We start from the raw sequence: 23,745 nt of genomic DNA, 5'->3' as shown, positions 1-23,745 counted from the left end.
ATATTACAGTGAGTAGGGGAGATGTCTATTACAGTGGGAGAGATTGTGGATATTACAGTGAGTGGGAAAGATGTCCATTACAGTGGGGGGAGATGTTCATTACAGCGAGGACTCGGAGATTGTGGATATTACAGTGGGGGAGACGACGTGGATATTACAGTGTGGAGATGATGACGTGGATATTACAGCGTGGAGATGATGTGGATATTACAGCGGGGAGATGACATGGATATTACAGTGGGGGAGATGACGTGGATATTACAGTGGGGGAGATGACGTGCATAATACAGCGTGGAGATGAGGTCGATATTACAGAGTTGGGGGAGATTGTGGATATTACAGTGGGGAGATTTTTTTTTTTGCTGATCCGAAAAATGATCTGATCGGTGACTCTGATCCGAGGAACGTTCTGAACTGTGAGTTTTTGGATCCGTTGCACCCGTAGTTCAGACTTTTGGGAAAATTGGTGAGCCAATCACACAAGCAGGAAATTAGGTTTCTGGGGGGTGTGCTGTACACATTCTGTATACAGAAAACCTCCAGGTAGCCATATTGCATTGCAGTTTCAGAAAATTACAGCAGCTGCAGATTGAAAAGGAAGGGTCATTTTTAATACCATTCAACTACAATATGACTTGTGTTGCAATTGTATAGACTAGATTGTGTTTTTTTTCTTTATTTGCTATATTTGTTCCCCACAAAAGTGGAATTACCGTTAAAGTGTTTACAGTTTCAATCACTGTGCCGTATTTTGAATACCTATATCCCTTTTCTGTATGAGCGTGATGTATGCCATTTTCCAATAGATGTTAATAAGGAGGGGGAAAGTGTGCAGATGGGTGGAGAGAGTTTTAGGCAAGGGAGGCAGAGAAGTGCCAAATGTTGGATGGTGAAGTTTAGCTGTTGTAACCAGCACAGGTAAGTAACCTTGGTAGAAAGACATTTTTATTGAAGGGGACATACTGTACATGCAAAGTCTAATCCATTGTGTATTGATAGCTTCATTCTGCCATTTGAAACTTTTTTTTTAGGCATTCAACCTGCTCCGTTTAGAGTTCATTGAGCCATATAAAACAACAGCCATAAAAGCATTTGTGACACCTTGAAAATGTGCTGTGATCCACAAGAAATTGCCATAGGCCGAATGCTTTTATAGTTTATTTTTCACTGCAATAAAGCAGCATTTGAAACAAGCTGTGGGTGCCCCACCATTCCCTATCCTTATAGCGGAGAAGAACATTGGGACCTGAGAGCAGAAAACTCCTGCATGAAGGTAATATAGAAGGACCCCATTGCAGCACTGCAGTGGAAATCTTTGCTGTATCCTAAGCAGTACCCTGCAGTACAGAGCACTGGCTGCCAATCAGCCCACCAAGCACAGGGACACATCCGCCATGTTCTTTATAGCTGTAATGTGACCTGTGATGTGCCTTCCTGTGCCTCAGGGATGTATGATAATGTGTCCTTGTGTTCATGTGCTGGGCGGCAGTAATTGCTAACACTTCCCAGAGCACTTACTATAAATTAGGAAACTGATAAGGGAATGAGATACGCTACATACAAAAATGATTTTCTGGTCCCTAAATAGGATTATAACCACTACGGAGAGCGCAAGGTGTTTTTTTCACTCTAATGCATAGGATGCATTAAGGTGAAAAAACACAAAGTTTTACAACCCCTTTAAGGCACTTGTAAAAACAAAAGGGGGTCCAACCTGGTACTATCAAGGTGTACCTAATAAAGTGGGCGGTGAGAGTATGTTAGGAATTTTGACTTCAAAGACTACATTTCTGGTCAATGTATGTTATTGATATTTTCTGAAACATTTTAGTAAGCCTTCTGTCTCTTCCATAATAGGTTCCATATGTTGTTGCATATTTTGCATTATATAATATGTCATTAAATATTACCATTTTTTTTTTCATCTCTAACAGAGACAGAACAAATATGTTTATTCTAAAAAAAATACTCCAAATAAAGACAAACAAAAGCTGCATCTGGGTATAACGGGTAAACAGAGGGCTGCTCAGTGTAGCTGTGTTAAATGACAAATGTTGATACAGTAATAAGTGCTTGTTCAGTGATGCAAGTATGCCTGGAAACAGACTTTGTTTCTTCATTTTGTATCTTAATATGACTCACCCAGAGTATTGCCAAAGAACTAGATCTCCAACCACAAAACAGCTTCACTACTCCGGCTCTGACCCCTCAACTGTCAGGAGATCATTAAGGACTATGTGGGACGCCTCAAATTAGATCCTATTGATACTTCTACCTTAGCTAGAAGATTAAAGAAGCCAGTGCCCTTTAAAGAGTCTAATTATTAAAAATATTTATGGGTATGCGCTAGATGTATAGCGATACAAACATCCCCAATTGTCATCACTGAACCTTGGCATAACATGAGTCTATTTAACCCAGTGGGGGTGAACTGACTTGATAGAAATGGCCCCACATGGGTTCCCTGACATCACCAAAGGTCTGCTCATCATATTCAACAAATGCAACCCTACAGAAAGCTTGCTGAAGACATGCAACAGGAGATGGTCAGAGACTGCAGCCTAAGGACCGTATATGGCCACCGGTCCACAAGTTGGACACTAGGGTGTTAGCCAGTGAAACAATCTTTCCAAACAAAATGTTCTAGCTTTGTGTTTGCTTTCCCTACTTCCAGACAACTATCTGCAGGGGCCCTAAGGGCCACATGTTAAGTGCCAAAGGGCTACATGCTGCCCCTGGGTCACAGATTTGACACCAGTGTGTTATCCAGTGAAACCATTTTCCCAAAAATAATCCACCCAGAGATCCTCATTTTTGTGTAAAACTTTGGGAAATGAGCCGAATTGTCTGTCATGCTTTGAAAAAGTAGATTTTTTTTCATATTAAAACAGTGACAGAAAAAATAGGATTTTTATAACAGCTTACCTGTAAAATCCTTTTCTTGGAGTACATCACGGGATACAGAGCAGCCATAGTAATTACTATGTGGGTTATAGGCCACCTTCAGGTGATGGACACTGGCACACCCAAGACAGGAAGTCCCTCCCTATATAACCCCTCCCATACAGGGAGTACCTCAGTTTTTGTAGCAAAGCAATATACATATATCCCAAAAGAGGGGAGTGACCTCTGTGTCCCGTGATGTACTCCAAGAAAAGGATTTTACAGGTCAGCTGTTATAAAAATCCTATTTTCTTTATTGTACATCACAGGAAACAGAGCAGCCTTAGTAATTACTATGTGGGATGTCCCAAAGCAATGCCATCTGAGGGGAGGGTTACACAGAAAAAAAAGCAGGCTGCCAACAGACGTGAGGACCTATACTGCTGCCTGCAGCACACTGCACCCAAATGGTATCCTCCTGCCCTTTTACATCCACCTGACAGAATCTAGTAAATCTATGGACCTAAGACTAAGTTGCAGCCTTGCAGATCTGAGTCCTTAGTGCTTGGTGATGCACTGCCCAGGAAGCACTTACTGTTCTGGTAGAGTACGCTCTAACTTGAAAAGGTGGAACTCTCCTTTTCAAACCATAAGCCTGGATAATAACTTGCCGAATCCACTTAGAAATCGTAGACTTCTATGTGCCTGCCCCTTCCTGGGACCTTCTGGCAGCACAAAACAAAACATCAGTTTTCCGTATCTGAGCTTGTATAAAGGCCGTGATTAGGGAATGTGAAGCAAGAGGTCTTTGAAATAACAGTGATAAGGCCAAGATCTGACCCTTGATAGTATTAGAGGCCAGCTTCATTTCAACTCACAGCTGTAGAAAGGCAAGAATCCTACCTATGACATAACGTCCGAGGATGCCATCTCCTGGATTCACACGACCTCTAGACCCTATAGTAATTGATTCTCAAGGCCGGCTTCCTAGCATTAATCAGGGTAGTAACCACTGAACCTGAAAGCCCTTGATTCTTTGATTATTTACAATATGGGCTTTAATAGCCAAACCGTTAGATTTAGCACTTGTAAGGTTGGATGGAACACTGGACCCTGGGACAGCAAGTCTGGACGCAGTGGAAAGGACCATGGGTCCCCTAATGCCATTTTTATGGTCTCTGCATACCAGGATCTTCTGGACCACACCGGGGCTACCAGAATTACTGGCTTTCTTTTAAGCTTGATTCTACAAAGAAGTTGCGGTAGCAACTGAACTGGGGGGGAATGCATAGATCAGTGAAAACTGATCCCACGGGGTCACAAACGCATCTGTTTCGCATGTGAGCGGGCCCCTTGTCCTTGATACAAAGTTGATTAACTTTTTGTTAAACCTGAACACTAAAAGGTCCACATCCGTGGTGCCCCATCTTTGGCAAATTGCCTGAAAGATATCGGGGTATAGAGACCATTCCCCGGGAAACACCTGCTGACCGCTTAAGAAATCTGCGTGCCAATTCTCTACCCCCGGAATGAAAACTGCAGATAGGCAAGGTACATGCTTCTATGCCCAAACCAGAATATGGTTCACCTCCCTCTGGGCTGCGTGACTTCTGGTGCCTCCTTGGTGCCTCCTTGGTGATTGATGTAGGCCACTGCCGTAGCATTGTCGGATTGGATCCTGACGGACCAATCCTGTAGCCTGGACGTCCAGGCCCACAGAGCCAGACGTGCTGCCTAAATCTCTAGGATGTTGATAGGCAAGGTCTTCTCGGCTTAGGATCATTTCCCTTGGACTGTAGTCTCCTCTAGCACTGCTCCCCAGCCTGACAGACTGGCATCCGTCGTTACAATCTTCCAAGTAACTGGCATAAAACATTTTCCCTTTAGCAAATTCTTGGTTACCAACCACCAATTGAGGTTCTGACAAACTCTTGGGACCAGATAGATTGGTAAGTCCAAGGCTTGGACCTTCTTGTTCCAAGCCGACAAGATATAATTTTGCAATAGTCTTGAATGCAATTGGGCATAGGGGACTGCTTTGAATGAAGCCACCATCTTCCCTAATAATCTCATGCATAGGCGGATTCAAGAGTTCTTCCTCGCCTTGACCAGCTGGACTAGCTCCTTTATAGCGCTGACTTTTGATTGCGGTAAAAACACTTTTTTCTGGGTTGTGTCTATGACTCAAGTACTCCACCCTTTTTACTGGATGTAAGACTGATTTCTGGAAGCTGAGGATTCATCCTAAGTTTTCCAGGTACTTGACTGCGGTGGACACATTCTGATTCAGGAGAGCTATTGACTAATCTACCAGCAGCAGGTCATCCAGATATGACATTACCGTTATACCCTGGGTCCTTAGCCTTGCCAGGAGCGGGGCTAGCACCTTTGTGAACACCCAGGGTGCAGTAGCCAACCCGAACAGTAAGGCCACAAACTGGATATGGTGACACTCTACTGTGAACTGTAGGAACATTTGGTGAGCGGGGAAAACGGGTACATGTAGATATGCATCCCTGATATCCACTGATGCCAGAAATTCTTCCCCCATACGGTGGAGACCACTGACCGGATGGACTCCATTCCAAAAGAACGGATGTTTAGGAACTGGTTTAGGTCCTTGAGATCCAGTATGGGTCTGACATCCCCATTTGGTTTTGGAACCGTAAAGAGATTTGAATAAAGCCCCATACCCTGCTCTCCTGTGGGAATCTCTATGATTACCCCCTGAGACACCAAACGGTCTAGTGCCAGAAACAAAGATCTTCTGTTCATTAGATCTTTGGGCACGTTTGATCTTAGAAAACAGGATGGTGGAAACTCCCAAAACACCAGCTTGTAGCCTAGAGATACTACAGAGACAACCCATTTGTCCTGGATCTGTTCCTACCAAGTCTCTGAAAACTGCAGAAGCCTTCCCCCCACCCGATCAAGCCTGATGAATAGTCTTCAATAGCGCCAACCGCAAAACATAAGGCCCTGGGCAGATCAGCCATGTCCCGGGCCTGTTGAGCAGGCACATATTTTATGACCTGCTTCATTTGGTCCTTTAAGGATTGACAAATGGCAATTGCTGCCACTGCAGGTTGAGTCACCGCACCGGCCATAGCAAAGGAGGTTTTAAGTTAGGCTCTTATTCATGCAAGAAATAGCAGCATCAACCGCTGGCACACACCTTTTCTTGGTGAATTTTTCCTCCAAAGGATAAAGTAAAGAAAACTTTTTAGGAGGAAGAAAATGCTTATCTAGGTGCTCCCAATCAGCATATATAAGCTGTTCCAATAACGGGTGGAGTGGAAAAGCATGTAAAGCCTGAGGGGGCTTTAGAGAACCCAAAGAGGGAATCGAAGTTTCGGCCGCCTCAGCAGAGGGCAACTTATAAGCCAAATGAAGCATCTCTGAAAGGGATTGAACCTGTAACCTTTGAGACTGCAAGGCCGAGAAAGGGTCTTCTCAGGCTGTTTCTTCAGAGGAAGAGTTATTAGACTATCTCCCTTCCCGTTCCTCCGATGGTTATTCAACATCATCGGCCCATTGTCTCTCCATCTGGGGGTCCAGGGTGGGAGAAGGGGACCTGACACCCCTTTTTCCCCCATTTCGGGAAGATTTAGCGATTAAAGAAGCTAACCTCTCCTCTAAGCCAACCAAAGCTGAAGCAAGAACATCCTCAGTGATGTATGCAGGGGCTGAGATGTTGGGAGAGGCAGCAATACCTGATATCGCCAATGGCTCATCCTGGCCGGCTGTATCCTGGAGAGGGAGGTACTGCGGATGCATGCCCAGAATCCTCAGACCCTGAAGGCATGCCTTTGTGTCCCCTTTTGTTGCAACTGCAGCCCCTTTGCAGGAACGCATAGTCCTAAGCACAAATGCAGAGGTACTAATACAAATACATCATCTGCTGAGCCATAGTCCAGCAATATATATTTATATATGCTGCTATCACTTGCCCAGCCTGATGCCTGAGTAAATGTGTACTTAAGGAAGTGCCTGGATCCACCATATTACGTGCCCCTCACACTCCTGTGTTTCACCGACTGCTCAGCCCAAATAGAGTGAGGTTTTTAAAACTTCTAGCCTTCTCTGTGCCTGGTTCCTCAGGATTGTCTTCACTTACCTTTTCCCCACCACAGGATACTGCTGGAGATCAGACAGACCCAATCTTCACCAATCACGGCGGGCCAAGTTATGACAGACCTTCAGGGACTGGGACCCCACTTACGGGGTCCTCTTTCCTGGACCTGTATAGCACCCTGCCAGAAAACCTTTAGGTATTCGGAAGAAATACCAAAGTGCTGGATCCCAGAGTCCAGCTCTCTAAGGAGAAGCATTACAGGCATAACCTCTTTGTTCTTCCTTGAGGCCCGGGTACCATCCCTTGGCCTCTTCAAGGCACCTTGAATGGATCCGGTTGCATAGCTTCTTAACCCAGTAAGGATCCTGTATTGGAGCTTTTTATGCACTTCTTTACCCATGACCAACACCTTATACCAGAGGTCTCAAACTGGCGGCCCTCCAGATGTTACAAAACTACAAGTCCCATCATGCCTCTGCCTGTGGGATCCATGCTTGTAACTGTCAGCCTTGCAATGCCTCATGGGACTTGTAGTTTTGCAACAGCTGGAGGGTCACCAGTTTGAGACCCCTGCCTTAGACACTGGCGAAAAAACTGAGGTACTCCCTGTATGGGAGGGGTTTTATATATATATATATATATATATATATATATATATATATATATATATGTATATGTATATATATATATATATATGGAGGGACTTCCTGTCTTGGGTGTGCCAGTGTCCATCACCTGAAGGTGGCCTATAACCCACATAGTAATTACTATGGCTGCTCTGTGTCCCGTGATGTACGATAAAGAAATGGGAGCAGTCATCACTGACTTGATTTTAAAAATGTCCCGACAACTGATATGTACATGTGAGTGCCTCTCCACATAGCGTAAGAAGAATAATCATGGCAAGCCCTGGAGCTTGTAGCTCCCAAACTTTTACAAGTTTGTTTGGGACCAGCAAACAATACTAACAATATTAGGGGTCACAAGGCAAGAAAGTTTTATCAGGGTTTACTCTGCAGTATATGTTGAGAAAATACTGCCAAACACCCACCTATTCTTTAAAGGAAATCTGCAGTATATGCCGAGCAAGATCTAATTTCTACAACTTATCCAGAAATATACAGATTTGTAGATTATTCCTCTAAAAAACGACTTTGTATTTTACTAAAGGACCACTGGGAAAGAAAAATACTAGAGCACTAATATTTGTGAACAAGGTCCTTTTTTTTTCTCCTGTAAAGATGAACATTTTTCTTGGCATATTCTTATATTGGTTGTTTAGCATGTTTGAGACCCCCCCCCACCCCCCCCAAAGTACCTGAATGATATTGAGGCCAAAAAGATTAGCATGACCAATCAACATTCACTTTTTCTGCTGCAGCCACTGAAAAGTTAAAGTGGCTTTATGTATTGTATCATTGTCATACTGGATAGTCCAAAATGTCACATGCACAGCTTCTGGGCTGATGAATGCACATATTCCGCTAATAGTTTACATCAGAGATCACCAGCCATTCTTCACGGCAGGGGATGGCATTCTTCATTGGCCTTGTTGACTCCTTTCCAAACAGAGTTTATGGTTGCAACCATAAAGTTTAATTTTGATCTCATCACTCCAAATGATTTGGTTCAAGAAGTTTACATATTGCAAGGTCCAATGCACCCTATGCACAGCTTCCGGGCTGATGAAAGCAAATTTTCCTCTAATATTTTTTGGTATTATGCTGCACTCATCTTGCCATCAACTTTGGGTAAATTCCCTGTGCCACTGTAGCTCACACACCGTCAAAACAGCAGAGATCCACCTTCATATTTCACAATAGGGATGGTGTACTTCTCTTCATTGGACTTGTTAACTTCTCTCCAGAATTTATGGTTTTGATTTTGTTCCAGGAGTTATCATGCTTATTTTGGTGCTGTTTGGTATATTATAAGCGGGCTGTTTTGTGACATTAATAAAGTAAAAATTGCAGACATTTTAGAAATTACATACAAGTATCTTTAAGCTCAAGAGAACCACTGTGTATGTGCAGAAAAAAGCTATAAAAAGATTGATTTGTAGATTAACAATAATAGTGATCCAGTTGAGATGCAGAGATTGCAATGTGATATATGTCAGATAAGCATTTCTGCCACAAGATTGATTTAAAACATAGAAACACAAAAACGTGATGGCAGATAAAAGACCAAGTGGTACTTCAAATCTGCCCTTTTTTTTGTCCTAAATAAAGATATATGTTTATCCCAAGCGTGTTTGAAGCCACTTACTGTTGACTGACTCACTACCTCTGCTGGAAGTCTATTCCAAGCATCAACTACCCTTTAAGTAAAATAATACTTTCTAAAATTAGTTTTGAACTTTCCTCCAGTTAGACTGAAGTCATCTCCCTGTGTTCTTGATCTTGGTTTCATATTGAAAATCCTGCCCTCTTGAACCTTCACACCCATATATTTAAAGTTTTCAATCACGTCTCCAATCTCCCTTCTTTCCTCCAGACTGTACTGTACATTTTAAGTTCCTGAGGTCTCTCCTGATATGTTTTATCCCCCAGACCTTTTGCCATTTTTGTTACCCATCTTTGGACACTTTCTATCTTATCAATATTTCTTTCTGTAAGTGAGGTCTCCAGACTACATGGGGAATTGAGACCTTCTTCCTCCTGCTGGTGACCCCTTTAGTGATGCATCCTAGAATTCTATTTCGCTTTTCCCTTTACCTGGTCCCACTGTTTGCTCATTTTGCAATCATCTTAAAAAAGTACCCCCAAATCTTTTTCCTCTGTAGTGCTGGCCACAACCGTACCCCCAATGTTGTACTTCATCCAGGGTTTTTTTTTCCTTAGGTGCATTATTTTACATTTGGAAACATTGAACTGTAGTTACCGCTGCTTAGAACAATTTTCCAGCAATGACAAATCATGTTCCATGCTAAAGACACCTCCAGGGATATCAAATCCAAATTATACACATTTGTGTCATCAGAAAAAAGACATACCTTACCCATCAACCCTTTAGTTATGTGATGTTGGCCCTGTTGTACCAGGCCCAGTGCCCTCATCTCAACGCGGGGGGGGGGGGGGGGGGTGGTTGAGTTACAAGCACTGATCTCCCCGTGTGGCTTTTAATGAAGCAGCTGACAACCGTTTCTCCTCCTCTCCCTCCCGCGGCTGTCAGCTGCTTCACTGAAAGCCACGCAGGGAGATTGGTGCCTGTAACTCCCGCCCACCGCCGCACCGATCATCCCTAACTGCCCATCAAATGTCTCTTAATCTCTGAGCCCCTGTGCCCTTCTCCAGCTCCCTGTGCCCTCCATGTGCTCCTCTGTTCATTCAGAAAAGGAAGGAGCCAGTAAATGACCAGAGTCAGTGTTCTTCATGCTTCAGTTTATGAATGAATAGAAGCTCCTGTCTCCTGTTCATTCATCTTTAGTGCAGCTAAAGCTGCAGAGAAAGGGACTGGGGAATCTGTGTCCTCAGTCCCTTTCCCTGTTTCAAAAGGGAGATGTCAGGGGTCTTTTTAGACCCCTGATATCTCACCAAAGCCCCACCCAATATGACTGATAAAAAAAAGAAAAACAAAGAAACAAATACTTTTTTAATAAATACATATTTAAAAATGTAATTGTAAAAATAATAAAAACTTAAATAAAAAAAAAACTGACACTGTCCAATCCTCCCTACCCCCCAAAAAAGAAAGCTTTGTAAAGATTATATGTATATATTTTAAGAAATGTATACAAAAAATGAAAATTTAAAAAATAAAATAGTAAAAAAAAAATTAAATAAAAATAAAACTACTCACACCATCCACTGTCCTAATAAAATTCCCTGCCAACCTCTTCCCCCCAAAAACATTTTGTGAAAAATAGAAAAAAGAATAAATGAAATTGTAAAAAAAAAAAAAAAAATACATGTGTTAGAAATGTATAGATAAAAAAATATGGACACTGTACACTGCTCTACTGACACCGTCCACCGTGACACCGTCCTCCGCTCCCCCCCCCCCCCCGCCCCACCAAAGCATTGTGAAAAAAAAAAAAATTTACATAAAAAAAAAAAACAATTTAAATAAAATTTTAAAAATAATAAAACTTAAAAAAAACTGTCACTGTCTATTGCTCTACTGACACCATCCTGCACATACTACCCACTGCCATATACTCTGTACTCCTTTCCCTTAGCTGATCATTATATTAGTGTCACTGTTGATGTCAGTTAAGCTAGCCATAGACGATTAGAATCTTGCCTGGTTTAGCCAGGACGGCTAAGATTTGAACCAGCTCTGGGTAGGCTGATTCTACCTAAGTGATAGATCAACTTGGGTACAATCAGCCTGTCTGATTGTTACATGCGTTTATTTTGTTGAGGCGGGGCCAGGGGTGGGGCTGAAGGGGGCTCCCTTCAGATAGAAATCATGGGGCCCCATACACCCTATCAGCGGCCCTGCCTACACAGTAAATAGAACAGGACTAGGTACAGAGCCGTGTGGTACACCACTAGTGACTGCTCTTAATCCCATTTACAACCACGCTCTGGTAACTATCCTTTAGCCAACTAAATGTTGACCCACATTCTGTACTTTATATCCAGAAGGGAAGGCAATAAAAAAGGAAAGAACTGTTGAGGTTTATTAGCAGACCGGTGAAAGAATGAATATAGGGTTTTACTCAGTGATGTCATGAGCAACTGTATCTAAACTCTGACCCCATGTTCTTGATGAAGAAAACACAAGTGCAATTGCCAAAGATCTGCACTGAATCATATTGAAATGTTTAGACTGGTATGACAATCTCTTGTGGGGTCAACAGCATGGTGTAAGCAAAAAGATTATTTTACCAAAATCTGTACAGCATCTCGGCACCATCTCTCTTCTGGACCATCATTCTTTGTCCCTATTTTATCCAGAGTTGTCCATCTCTTACATTTAATGTATAATTCCACATGAATACATTATTTAAAGGATAAATTCACTTAAAAAAGAAATAAACAAATGCACATTTTTTGCAAGTTTTTTTTTTTTGAAGCCTGTAAAGCAGTGGTCATCAACCCTGTCCTCAGGGCCCACTAACAGGCCAGGTTTGCAAGATAATTGAAATACATCACAGGTGATATCATTTGCTGCTCAGTGATTGCAGTATTCTAGTCTGCATCTCCCCAAGGTAATGCATAAAACCTGGCCTGTTAGTGGGCCCTGAGGACAGGGTTGATGACCACTGCTGTAAAGCATTGAACCAGCAATCAGCAGATGGCTGGTGCCATGCAGGTCTCTTGCAGTGCAGACCTGTTAGTTTATCTGTGTGCCACTTTGAGAACTACAATGTGGCCTCAGCTGATGATACCGCTTTTCTGGCACTCTTTTTGGTGTTTCTGAGAACATATGTGGGTTCATCAGAGCTTTTCAAGATTGCTAAATCTCATCTAAAGTCCAGCTGTAGCCAAATCCTTTAATATTGTTTTGGACACAGCAAGGATGGTATCGCTTCTCTTTCACTTATTTTCAGGACAAGTACACATCTCATATCTTTTATGGGTGTCATAGTCAGTGACAGCTGATGTTTTTTATGGAGGGGGGCGGCAAACCACCACCCCCCTGGATTGATCGGTCAGTGGTACTCCCCCCCGCTCCCTGCTGTCAGTCAGTATCCACCCCCCGACCGCGGGCAGTGTCGGTCATCAAGCCCTACACTTACCCAATCTAGGTTGTGGACGGGCGGCAGCATCTGGCTTCCATCGGATCTTCTCCTCCTCTCCATCACTGCGGATTCCACCGTGCGTCTCTTCCCCCTAGGCGTCCAATCTGATCGCCTATCCTTTCAGGCAATCAGGTGACAGGTCTCAGGACCTGCCTCCTGATTGGCCTGGAAGAGGATCAGTGTGACAATAGGGAATATTCATTCACTATTGTAACACACCTGGGTGGGCTCGGTGCGCAGTGCTCTGTGCCCATGCTATTTTGAAGCATATTAGAGGCTGCATTCAGCATCCCGCATGGGGGCCGGATGCATAGATAGGAGGGAGTGGCGCCCATGCACCCTTAAAGTGATTGAAAAGGTAAATAAAAAAATAAAAATAAATAAGAAAACATATACGTACCTCCACTGTGCAGCTCGTTTTGCACAGAGTGGCCCTGATCCTGCTCTTCTGGGGTACCCCCGGCAGCTTTTTTGGCTCCTTCCCACATCTGATAACCTCCTCGGAGAAGCGTTTCCCCGAGGGGGTTACCTTGCGGTAATGGCTGCACTGCTATCAATCTATCCAATCAAGAGCCGAGAACTCAGGGCAGAGAGACAGCAGAGGCATAGGATGCATTAAGGTGAAAAAACATGAAGGTTTACAACCCCTTTAATGGGCGGGCCGGCCCTGGTCAGAGTTAAAGAAGTGAGGGAAAATCTCCCCAGTGAAGTCAGAGCCAAAATAAAAAAATGTAACTCTCTCCTACAAAAAAAAAACAAAAAAAAAATAGACTTTAATCGTGTGCTAATAAACTATCCACAGTTCCAATATACAATCCAAATGCCAAAGCATTGATAATACTGAAAACAAGCTACATATGAATACTGAGCTCACAAAACTCTGCAAACAATAACTACTAAGCAGTATATGTTGAGGCTGCTTTTTAGTTCCAGTCTGCTATTAGGGTAACTAAGGGGTTAAATCTAGATAATAAGAATTGGAAAATCCAGCTGAACTGGTGACACCAGAAACACGATGATGAATTTATTTTCACTGCAGACAGTACTAAGCTGCCATCCTGTTGCAATGTAAAATTACTATTCGTTTCATGCGGATCAATATAAACACATTTATAAAAAGGATAGGTCACTTAATAACTACGGGTCAGAACCAGACAGCGCATTCCTCCAGATCTAAATTACTGTGTCACTCTGAATTACTCTCCAAAGACATAAAGTGATTTTTTTTAATGCAAAGGCAATAAAATAACACAAAAAATGGCAACTCAGAGTAAGGGAAGCATGTGATCATATTATTTCTGTGTTGCCTACATTAACCTGCTCTCTCTGCTTCTATAGTATAGATATGGTATATCCCAGAATACCTGTGTGCTTTGATATGCAAGTACAGTATGTAGATGGAATAAGAACTCAGCCCTCCTTTCTTGCCTCAGGGCCAGTATGATCACCCATCATGGTGATAGACTAATAGTGAGACTTAGGGGGCAGAGCAAGAATCCTAAACCAACTCAAGAAGTATCTTCATATTAAAGTAGCCAGGAATTCTGGGTACCCAAGGTGCTTACACTGACCTGATGTGCAGAAAACCAGACGTGCCTACTATGTGCTGACAGTGTCAGGTTAGGTAATACAAATTACTGTGGCAATTGGCCTCAGAAGGAAATCCATCTTAATTCAATAAGAACTGATTGCTTTTGGCCAAGCCAAGGGCATTCAGCATATTGTATGTGTTAGCTTGCCAAAAAAAAAACTTTATTGACCGCCGTAGCTGCAGGTTGGGTGAAGCAAATCAGCCTCAAATGCACAGCAGAAAAACTGAAGTTGTTCAGTTTGTCCTCTCAGTAGCTCAGCTTACCCTACCCCCATCTCCCAGCAGTGATTTAGAACAGTGGTCATCAACCCTGTCCTCAGGGCCCACTAACAGGCCAGGTTTGCAAGATAACTGAAATACATGACAGGTGATATAATTTGCTGCTCAGTGATTGCAGTATTCTAGTCTGCATCTCCCCAAGGTAATACATAAAACCTGGCCTGTTAGTGGGCCCTGAGGACAGGGTTGATGACCACTGATTTAGAAGACTTCTAATCTCCAATTTGATTATGGAGAGATTGCTCTGGGAAGGGGAAACAGGTTGAGTCGAGCTTCTGATGAGCGATAAAGAATTCAGTACATCTGCTGTGACATTTGCCTGCAGTTACCGAGGTCAGTGAGGGCTTATTTATTGGATATTAGAATATACTAGAAATTTTAATGTCCATAGTATTGCCACATATTCACTTTATAGTGACTAGATTAGCTACCCTGCCTTAAAAGGGATTTCTCAACCAGCAACTCCACTGTCCTACCTACCACGTATGTGTCCTTTATTACAAGGCATCTAAAGTTTGCATATTACCTCACCAGTGTAATTTTTTATCCCTCTCACTGACATCATCACTGTCAATTTCCCAAAAATGGCGATCTATAAATTGCAAGGTTTTCATCACAGTTGGTGGTGATTGGAAATTTCAATAGCTCTGCTTGTCTGTATGTTTATCAGTCATTAGAATTTTACTTACCTTTCTGGCCTGATCATTGTCCTCTATCTGTCCCAAATCCCTTCCACTGGCTTGTGCAATCCTTTTACCAGAAACCAGGTTCCCCACCATCACAGAGGCAGGGCCAATTTCTGCAATGAATAACACATTATATATTATTCAGATGAAATGATGAGCTTTGAATATTCATGCAAATGCCACATAAGCATTAAGGTACACTATCATGCAAATAATTCATTCTAGTCTAAAATTCCAACAGAATACCAAGCATTTAATTAACCAGTTTATGTGAATTGTATACCAATATGTTTTTGGATAAACATGGTAAACACATAATAGCAACCAACACAAATTGTTTCTGGATCTCATTTTCTGGACCTAAAAAAGCTGCATATCTCTGTGCTCCTACTAAGGGGCCCGTGGTGCTTAAGAACAAAAAGTTTGCTACAGTACCAAATGTTTATGTTTTAAAGTGACCAATGCGACTGACCCAAAATATAGTGATCACATCATCAAGTACTGCTAGTAAAACCCTGTTTCTTCAGTTTAGTGTCTTTAATAAAGTTCTCTGCTGCACTGCAGCAAGGACGTTAATTTACATTGAAATTGTTACTAAAAATATTGCAATCCAAAAGTGGCTAAGAAAAGTTTATGTGCATTCCGTTCTTTTATACACAGTCAAAAATGCAATTAAACCCAAAATTAAAAGGCTCATTGAAAATTATATAAACATATTTAGTGTGCTGTAAAACCTGTAATTCTTGATATGTTTACGAATGCAGCTTGCACATCCCTCAATTAGCTCGTCCTTATCCAGTAGTCTACAGCAGACGGACACCTACCCCTGCTAAGTCAGAGCTACAGCTCTCCAAACAGCAGAGAACTCTGTTACAGTCTCCATAATTTAAATAATAAAAACTCCAACAGGAGGAATGGGGACCTTTTATAATGGCCATATTGGGTTTCCAGACATAGTAGCTCAAGGTCCCCAAGGAACTCCAGAATTAGTTTAGTGGTTTTACCCTCCATCATCTACCAAAAGCTGAAACATTCGTTTAGGGTGGACTAGTCCATTAGGAGATTATTTACGCTGGAATTTTTTTTTTTTTTAAATCCAAGTTTCATAATTCATGGTGCATACAAAAGTAACTCAAACCAGCCCCCTGCTCTCCCTGGAGAGCTGTATGCAATAGAAGCATCTAACATATTTGCTAACATGCATTGAGCCACGCATGTGCAATATACAATCTCACTATGCCTCAGTGCTGGAGTGCATTAACTCTTGCGTGCATACACATACCTGCATCAGCCCCCCCCCCCCCAGTCTTTTTGTAATGGCCAAATCTCAGAAGTCCAACAGCTTGCGGTTCCTTATTGCCTTTTGTGCATTCCTATTGACTAGAGAGTCCGCTGATCACCGTTCTGGTTCAACGGAAAAGGGTGTTTGGGGGGTGGGGGCTTATTAGCAAGCTCAGAAACTACCTACAAGTGTTGTAGCTTTAGCTTTTAGAACAGTCCAGCAATCAATCATGGCAGGAAGGTTTGGGAGGCTGCTGGAATGGTATGTGTACCTGTAAGGTAAGTGTCTGCACGTCACACCTGCAGCAGTCCCCCCACGTTTTCCCCTCTTGAAGTCCATCTCTGAATGTCCAAGTTGTGAGATCCTACACTTGACTTACCTGGCTGCTTTTGTCTTGGTTTTGGAAGGTTTGTTACACATGTGTGAGGACACATGAGCACATTGCATGGATGGAGTGACCCCTCAAGGAACAGTTGCTTGGTCTCTGACAGGTGAATGCCACCTAAAGGAGTTTTAGGGAGTGTGTTTGCTGGTACTAGAGCTAAACAGTAAACTCCAACTTGATGGATACTGTCAATGGCCTACAAGAAATCCAGAAGAGAGGAGATTATATATATCACACTTTAAATACATCTTATTTTCTACAGTAAATGCTGTGTCTTTATTAATATCTTTAAAAATTACAAAAAAAATCTAAAGCAAAACATGACAAAGTAGTAATAATAGCCGTTATAAGCACCTTTGCCCCTTTTTCCAACTTGTATACAGTTATCTAGAAATTGTAAACATATTCTACCCTGTACACTACAGGAAGGGCAGGGTCCATTGATTCAAAGTCTACATACTTATAGCATCTTTTGGTCCATATCTGGGCCCAATTAAAGTACATCTAAAGGCAAAAAAATTGTATTTTAAATAGAATAAGGAAGGATTAAGACCCCGGCTTTTTTTTTTTTTTTTTTTTTTTTTTTATAGCTGGGTTCCATTGAGGAGATTTCCCTTCACTTCCTGTCCTGTAGAAACACCTGGAATTGAAATACATTTTTTCCCCAAAGTGAAATTCACTCCTAGACAATTGTAACTGTCCCCACTGGAACACTTCTCTCTCTTACTGCTCTGTCAAAAAATCTAAATTTTACTCACTTTTAGTCACAATGTCAATGGTCACTAGGGCAAAAACAAAGGTTAAATCTCCCCAGCAGTGACAGCAAAAAAAAAAAAAAAAAAAACTTGGAAGAACTGGAGAATAGCCAGCACACCAATGCCGTATGATGCAATAGAAGAATTACTTGTGATCATGTCATCAAGTTCCAATGTTTTGGAGACATGCATGGCGCATTTCTCAAGGCCATAGACATAAGCCGGGAAGAGAAATATATATATATATAATATATATCAATAAAAATATGACAAAGTGTTCTAACCCTTCTCCAATCTATCAAATTCAAAAAACAATATCGACTTTAGATACAGTTTAATCCAATACCTAAAGTGAAATATTTGATACTAAATAGCCATATAGTAACATTTTTGAAATACATGGTTGCTTACTACATTTCCAAATTCAAAAGGGAAGGTAATCTGAAACGTTAATAAAATGTAGGGAGGTCACATAGATATAGGTACTTAATAGTATTCAGCCTTGGCTGCCCTACAGTTTGTCACTGGCCAACCATAAACCATTCACTGTCTGAACCAGTGACCCTGATAATTAGGACAAATATAGAGGGTGAATCTCCCAAGTGGGGACACAGGTAGTAATAAAAACCTGTCTAACCCTTTTCTACCCATCCAAATTCGAAAAAAATTTTGGTTTTACATACATCTTAACAGTTATCTGGACATATTTATATTTATTTATTTGAGTAAAGTTTATCTTGTTTATGCAATTGTTTATTTTCATTTACAGTATGTATATCATTCCCTATATGCCACCATTATATATGCAATTTTATAATGTGGCTTTGTATCTAGGGGGTTAATATAGAACAATTCCTTGTGTTTCACAAATCTAAAATCCCATTGTATCTTAATGGTTTTAAGGCTTAATAGTCATTTTTTTCCAGCTCTATTCCACCTGTAGAACTCTGCTCATCCACTGGAAGCTGTCCTCCTCCGTAGAGTCAGGCCGCTGCTCTGCGACAATAACTATCCTCTCGTCATGCAGAACATTCACAGAAAACACTGCTATCCTGCAAAAACAAAAAACAAAAATCCATGTAAGGTTTAGAATAGTGATTCAACTTAATTGTAACCATCATATTTGTAGTATCACAATTTGATTCTGCTGGTTTTAATCAATAAAGTGCAATTACCTACAACAACCAATCAAAAAATTATCTCTAAACCGATCTGACTGTAATAATCTAAAACCTAATAGGTGTCAAGGGGTTGTTGAACTTTGTGCTTCCTCACTGCTCTTTGTACCAGTTTACTGCGAAAGCCAGAAAGCACATGTTCCCTCTATGTACAGTATATAATTCTCCTTGTAAGGAAAATATGCTGTATCTAACTATACACTGGTGAAAAACAGTTTGAGATTCCTTTGGAATATTTTGGATTTTTGAATGAATGAACCCTAAAATGCACGCTGATCTTTAACTACTACAAGTTGTAGTAACAATGAAATCATGTTCTTAACCACTTCAATACCAGACACTTACCCCCTTCCTGCCCAAGCAAATTTTAAACTTTCTGCGCTGTCGCCGTTTAGATGACAATTGCGCAGTCATGCTACACTGTACCCAAACAGAATTTTTATCATTTTGTTCCCACTAATAGAGCTTTCTTTTAGTGGTATTTGATCACCTCTGCAGTTTTTATTTTTTGCTAAATAAAAAAGACTGAAAATTTTGAAAAAAAGTTGTGCTTTTGTTTCCGTTATAAAATGTTGTAAATAAGTACATTTTCTCCTTCACTGATGGGCACTGATAAGGCTACACTGACGTCCACCAATAAGGCGGCGCTGATGAGGTGGCACCAATGAGAGGGCACCGGTAGGCTGCACTGATACGCATTGATAGGTGGCACTGATAGGTGACACTGATGGGCACTGAAAGGCTGCAAAGATGGGTACTTATGGGTGGCACTGATAGGCGGCACTGACGGGCATTGATACGTGGCACTGATGGGCATCCCTGGTGGCACTGGCAGTGGTAGGCATTGTGAGTGGGCACTGATTGGCAGCCACCTGGGCATTGATTGGCAGCTGCCTTGGCACAGATTTGCATTTCTGTGGTGGTCTGGGGGGCATACCTGGTGGTCCAGTGTGGATGGCCATCCTGGTGGTCCTGGGCGGTATCCAAGGGGGGCTACTCTGATAAACAATTAGCACAGGCCCCTCCCTGTCAGAAGAGCAGCTGATCGGCTCTCCTCTACTCGCCTCTGTCAGACGCGAGTGAGGAAAAGCCAATCAACGGCTCTTCCTGTTTATATTGTAATCAGCTGTGATTGGACAGGGCTGGTCACATGGTAAAGAGTCTCTGTCGGAGACTGACACACCGCACCACCGATCACCGCAATGCGTGCTCCCACAGGCACGCAACGGCTGTTATCCTGCTGCACATCATATGACGCCCAGTCAGGATAACTGAGCCACCGCCCGGCCGCCATTTTGCTATAGGCCAGGCAGGAAGTGGTTAAACAGAACACACAATATTTTTTTTTCTGAACAAGAGGTATTCTTGCAGTTAAGTAGACCAATGTTTCTCAACTCCAGTCCTCAAGGCGCCCCAACAGGTCATGTTTTCAGAATGAAACGGTTGTGGTAATTACTAAGGCAGTGAAACTTATCAAATCACCTGTACAACATAATGGAAAGCCTGAAAATATGACCTGTTGGGGTACTTGAGGACTGGCGTCGAGAAACATTGAAATGGACTACCCATAAACAGGGCAACTGACCAACCAGAGGTCCTTAGCAGTTTTTTTTTTTTTTTTTTTACCAGTTTCAACCACTTTTAATAGATTTAAATGGAAATGCAGAATTAGTACAAGCTTACTTAGTCTTTTACTTGCAAAAAGGCGTGCATTTATTTTATTTATTTATTACCCTTTAATTCTTGTTTCAGTAGCCAATCTGCTTTATTTTAGTAGTTTAGTGTCTTACTGTCTTTTGTATTTTATTCAGTATCCATTTAGTCCTATTTCAACAGCTTGGTCTCTTTTTTTATAATTATTTTAAAAGTTATCTTTTTATTTTCAGTAGTTTGGTCTCCTAGTGTCTTCTAGTGCTTGTTGTGGTAGCCAATTAGTCCTACTTCATTTCATTTTTTTAAATCACTTTTTTTTGTACATTTTATTTTTGAATGCAATTTTGTATACTTCTACTTTCTTTATTTGATGTTTTAGCATGTAGGCCATTTTTATCCTTTAACATTTCTAATTCAACTGGAACAACTGATGCTCATGTGACAATTTTGTTATGTGCTATGCCCAATGTTTGTTCTTGCAGCCCAGGTGAAGGGGGTGTATTCTTGCCCCCAATTGCTGACTTTTTAAAAATGATTTATTTACCAATAATTAAAATGATCTTGGACTATTTCATCCAGTTTTGCTCTGGTGCTCCATAATGTACTTGTATGGTTTGAGTCACTGTCTGGTGCCCATTGGGGGTCAGCCTTGTGGTGTGGGAGCTTGCTTTACATTTACCCTCACATGAGTTTACGTGCAAGTTTGATACTTTCCATAGCCTTTTTGAGTATGTTGCTCTGGATTACATGAAAATCAGATCACACTTTAGAGCAGCCTATCTCAACCTTTTCAACACAGAGGAACCCTTGAAATAGTTCTCTGGTCTTGGGGAACCCCTTCTAAAAATTAGAAATCTACAACTCATGATACATTAATGTGATGGTCAGTGGAAAGAATGGTCCTTACACTTGTGGTCATTGGGAAGAATAACCTCCTTACAGATAACTAAAAAAGATCAATGGTGTGAGTGGGAACTTATCTGAGAGGCAGAAATTGCCCAATGCTGAAGGAACCCTGGTTGGGAATCACTGCTTTAGAGGGTCATCTTTCAGAAATCCTTTAAAATGACTAGGGGCTCATAAACATTTACAAACAAGTGCAGCACGACACAATGTGGTTTATTTACTAAAGAGTGCAAAAATCAGACTCATTTCTGCACAAAAACCAATCCGCTTCCGACTTCAGCTTGTTCAATCAAGCTTTGGCAATAAAACCTTGAAGCCGATTGGTTTATTTGCAGAAGTGAGCCTGATTTTGCACTCTCCAGCTTTAGTAAATAAACCCCAATATTTTGTTGCAGCAAAAGATGAAGTAAATCAGGGCACTTCTGTATGTGAGGTTTGAGACATTTTATGGTTCTAGCACGTAGCAGGAACATAGCAGAGACTAGCTTGCATGAGTTTTCTCCGGTAATTATCGGCCTGGTGGAGCCTGCAGCTGTGTGAGCTGTCAGCATTGCTCATGAAATGTTATCATCTCTCCTCTCAGAAAAGCTGCAATTTGGTTTATGTCATGTTTGTGTCAACAGAATAAAAGATACAGAGCATTATATTAAATATCCCTATGAAGCCCTGTCTCTGAAGACAGCACAAAGTCCAATGCCTGGAGGGCATGAGATTTGGCATTAGTATATGACTTTGAAACAAGCTATGAAAGAAAAGTATGCCCATCAGTCTTCTTCAATGAATTGGAGGTACTTGTGTTAATGGATTGCTAAACCAAAACGACACTAGGTTGAAAACAGCTCCCATGTACTTAAAAATAACATTGTTGAAAGTTCTAGGTCTACTGATCCAAACTCCCAACACAAAGGGCTCCTGTAAACACTCCATGTATGTTAAAGGATAAATAAATCCAGGGCTTTTTTTTTTTTAATCAGAGAATAAGTGCAGGAACTCCCCCCTTCTGAGTCACCCTTCATTTCTACTCCCTACCCACCTCTCAGCACCATCCCTTAGTTACACCGCCCAGTACCGCCCCTTTTAGAGAATATAGAACCAAGCATCATTTTCTGCTACTAAGTGATTTGCACTGAATTTGTTAATGATAATAAGAGACCGTAAAATTGATTCCCTGCAGTGAGCAACAATATACCCTACCCCAGCAACAATATATTCCCTACACAACAAAATACCACCTCAGCAATATAGACCCCCAGCTGCAACAACAGATCTCCCAGCAACCAGCAACAATAGACCTCTCCCTCAACAGTGAATCCCTCCCAGTAACAACTGACCCCCTAGGATCATAAGATCACCACTCAGCAACAATAGACCTCCACAAAAAAAATGGATCCACCCCAGCGACAACAAATCCTCCAGCAGCCAGCATCAATACAACCTCCAGCACACCCCAGCACTCCTTACCATTACATACATTCATTGCTGGGGGTGCTTAAACTGCATCCCCCCATGTTTCTGCTGAAAAAAGCCCTGAATAAACCCAAGAACAAACATTATGTACATTGCAGCTTGAGGCCTGGTTCAACCCTATGCATTTTTAAATGCATATTCAGTTTTGCAGAAATACAATTCTTACATTCTTTAAAGCGGAGGTCCACCCTAAAGTGGACCTTCTGCTCATCGGAACCCTCCCCCCCTCCGGCGCCACAATTGGCACCTTTCAGGGGGGAGGGGGGTGCAGGTACCTGTACAGTACAGGTATCTGCACCCACTTCCGGGATAGCTCTCTGCGGAAAGGGGCGTAGATTACGCCCCTTTCCGAAAGTCCCCCGCTGCCTGCTGGGAAACTCACAGATCCCAGAGGCAGCGGGGACCGTTCTTATTGCGCAGCGCGACTCGCGCATGCGCAGTAGGGAACCGGGAAATGAAGCCGAAAGGCTCCACTTCCTGATTCCCATACCCAAGATGGCGGGCGGCAGCACCCGAGAGACGATCGAGAGATCGGCTTCGGGTGCCGACATCGCGGGCGCGCTGGACAGGTGTCACTATTTTAAAAGTCAGCAGCTGCAGTATTTGTAGCTGCTGGCTTTAAAAAAAAAAAAAAAAAAAAAAAAACGCGGAGTCCCGGCGGACTCCCGCTTTAAGTTTTTATAGTCATACTCAGAAATACAACCATGGTAAGAAACAAGAGTCATCATTGACCACATATCCTAGAAACATGAAATCACTAAATGTAAACTTAGAAAGGACACTGATAATTAGCTCATGCCTTTTCTTTGTATTCCTGGTCTACAGCCAACTGTTGTATTGTATAGTTACATAGATTATGTAGTAGGTAAGGTTGAAAAAAAGACAATAGTCCATCTAGTTCAACCTGTGTAGG

The 23,745-nt window shown here is 41.9% G+C and overlaps 1 protein-coding gene across 4 annotated transcripts in view; it reads right to left on the bottom strand.

Moving 5' to 3' along the window:
* The window catches only part of DIP2C (disco interacting protein 2 homolog C), a 689,547-nt gene that overhangs the window by 106,233 nt on the left and 559,569 nt on the right, over positions 1–23,745 (bottom strand). For all 4 annotated transcript variants that reach the window (XM_077491128.1, XM_077491125.1, XM_077491127.1 and 1 more), the window contains 3 exons: positions 18,566–18,680; positions 16,868–17,069; positions 15,210–15,319 (listed from right to left, as the gene is read on the bottom strand). In XM_077491128.1, the coding sequence (XP_077347254.1) occupies positions 15,210–15,319; positions 16,868–17,069; positions 18,566–18,680 (427 nt within the window). The remainder of the gene's footprint in view (positions 1–15,209; positions 15,320–16,867; positions 17,070–18,565; positions 18,681–23,745) is intronic.

This window comes from Lithobates pipiens, unplaced genomic scaffold (assembly GCF_037356315.1).
Source record: "Lithobates pipiens isolate NorthernLeopardFrog02 unplaced genomic scaffold, aLitPip1_a1.2 Scaffold_19, whole genome shotgun sequence".
Classification (NCBI taxonomy): domain Eukaryota; kingdom Metazoa; phylum Chordata; class Amphibia; order Anura; family Ranidae; genus Lithobates; species Lithobates pipiens.
Note: the sequence above shows the minus strand (reverse complement) of the source record. Positions and strands in the feature narration are given on the sequence as shown.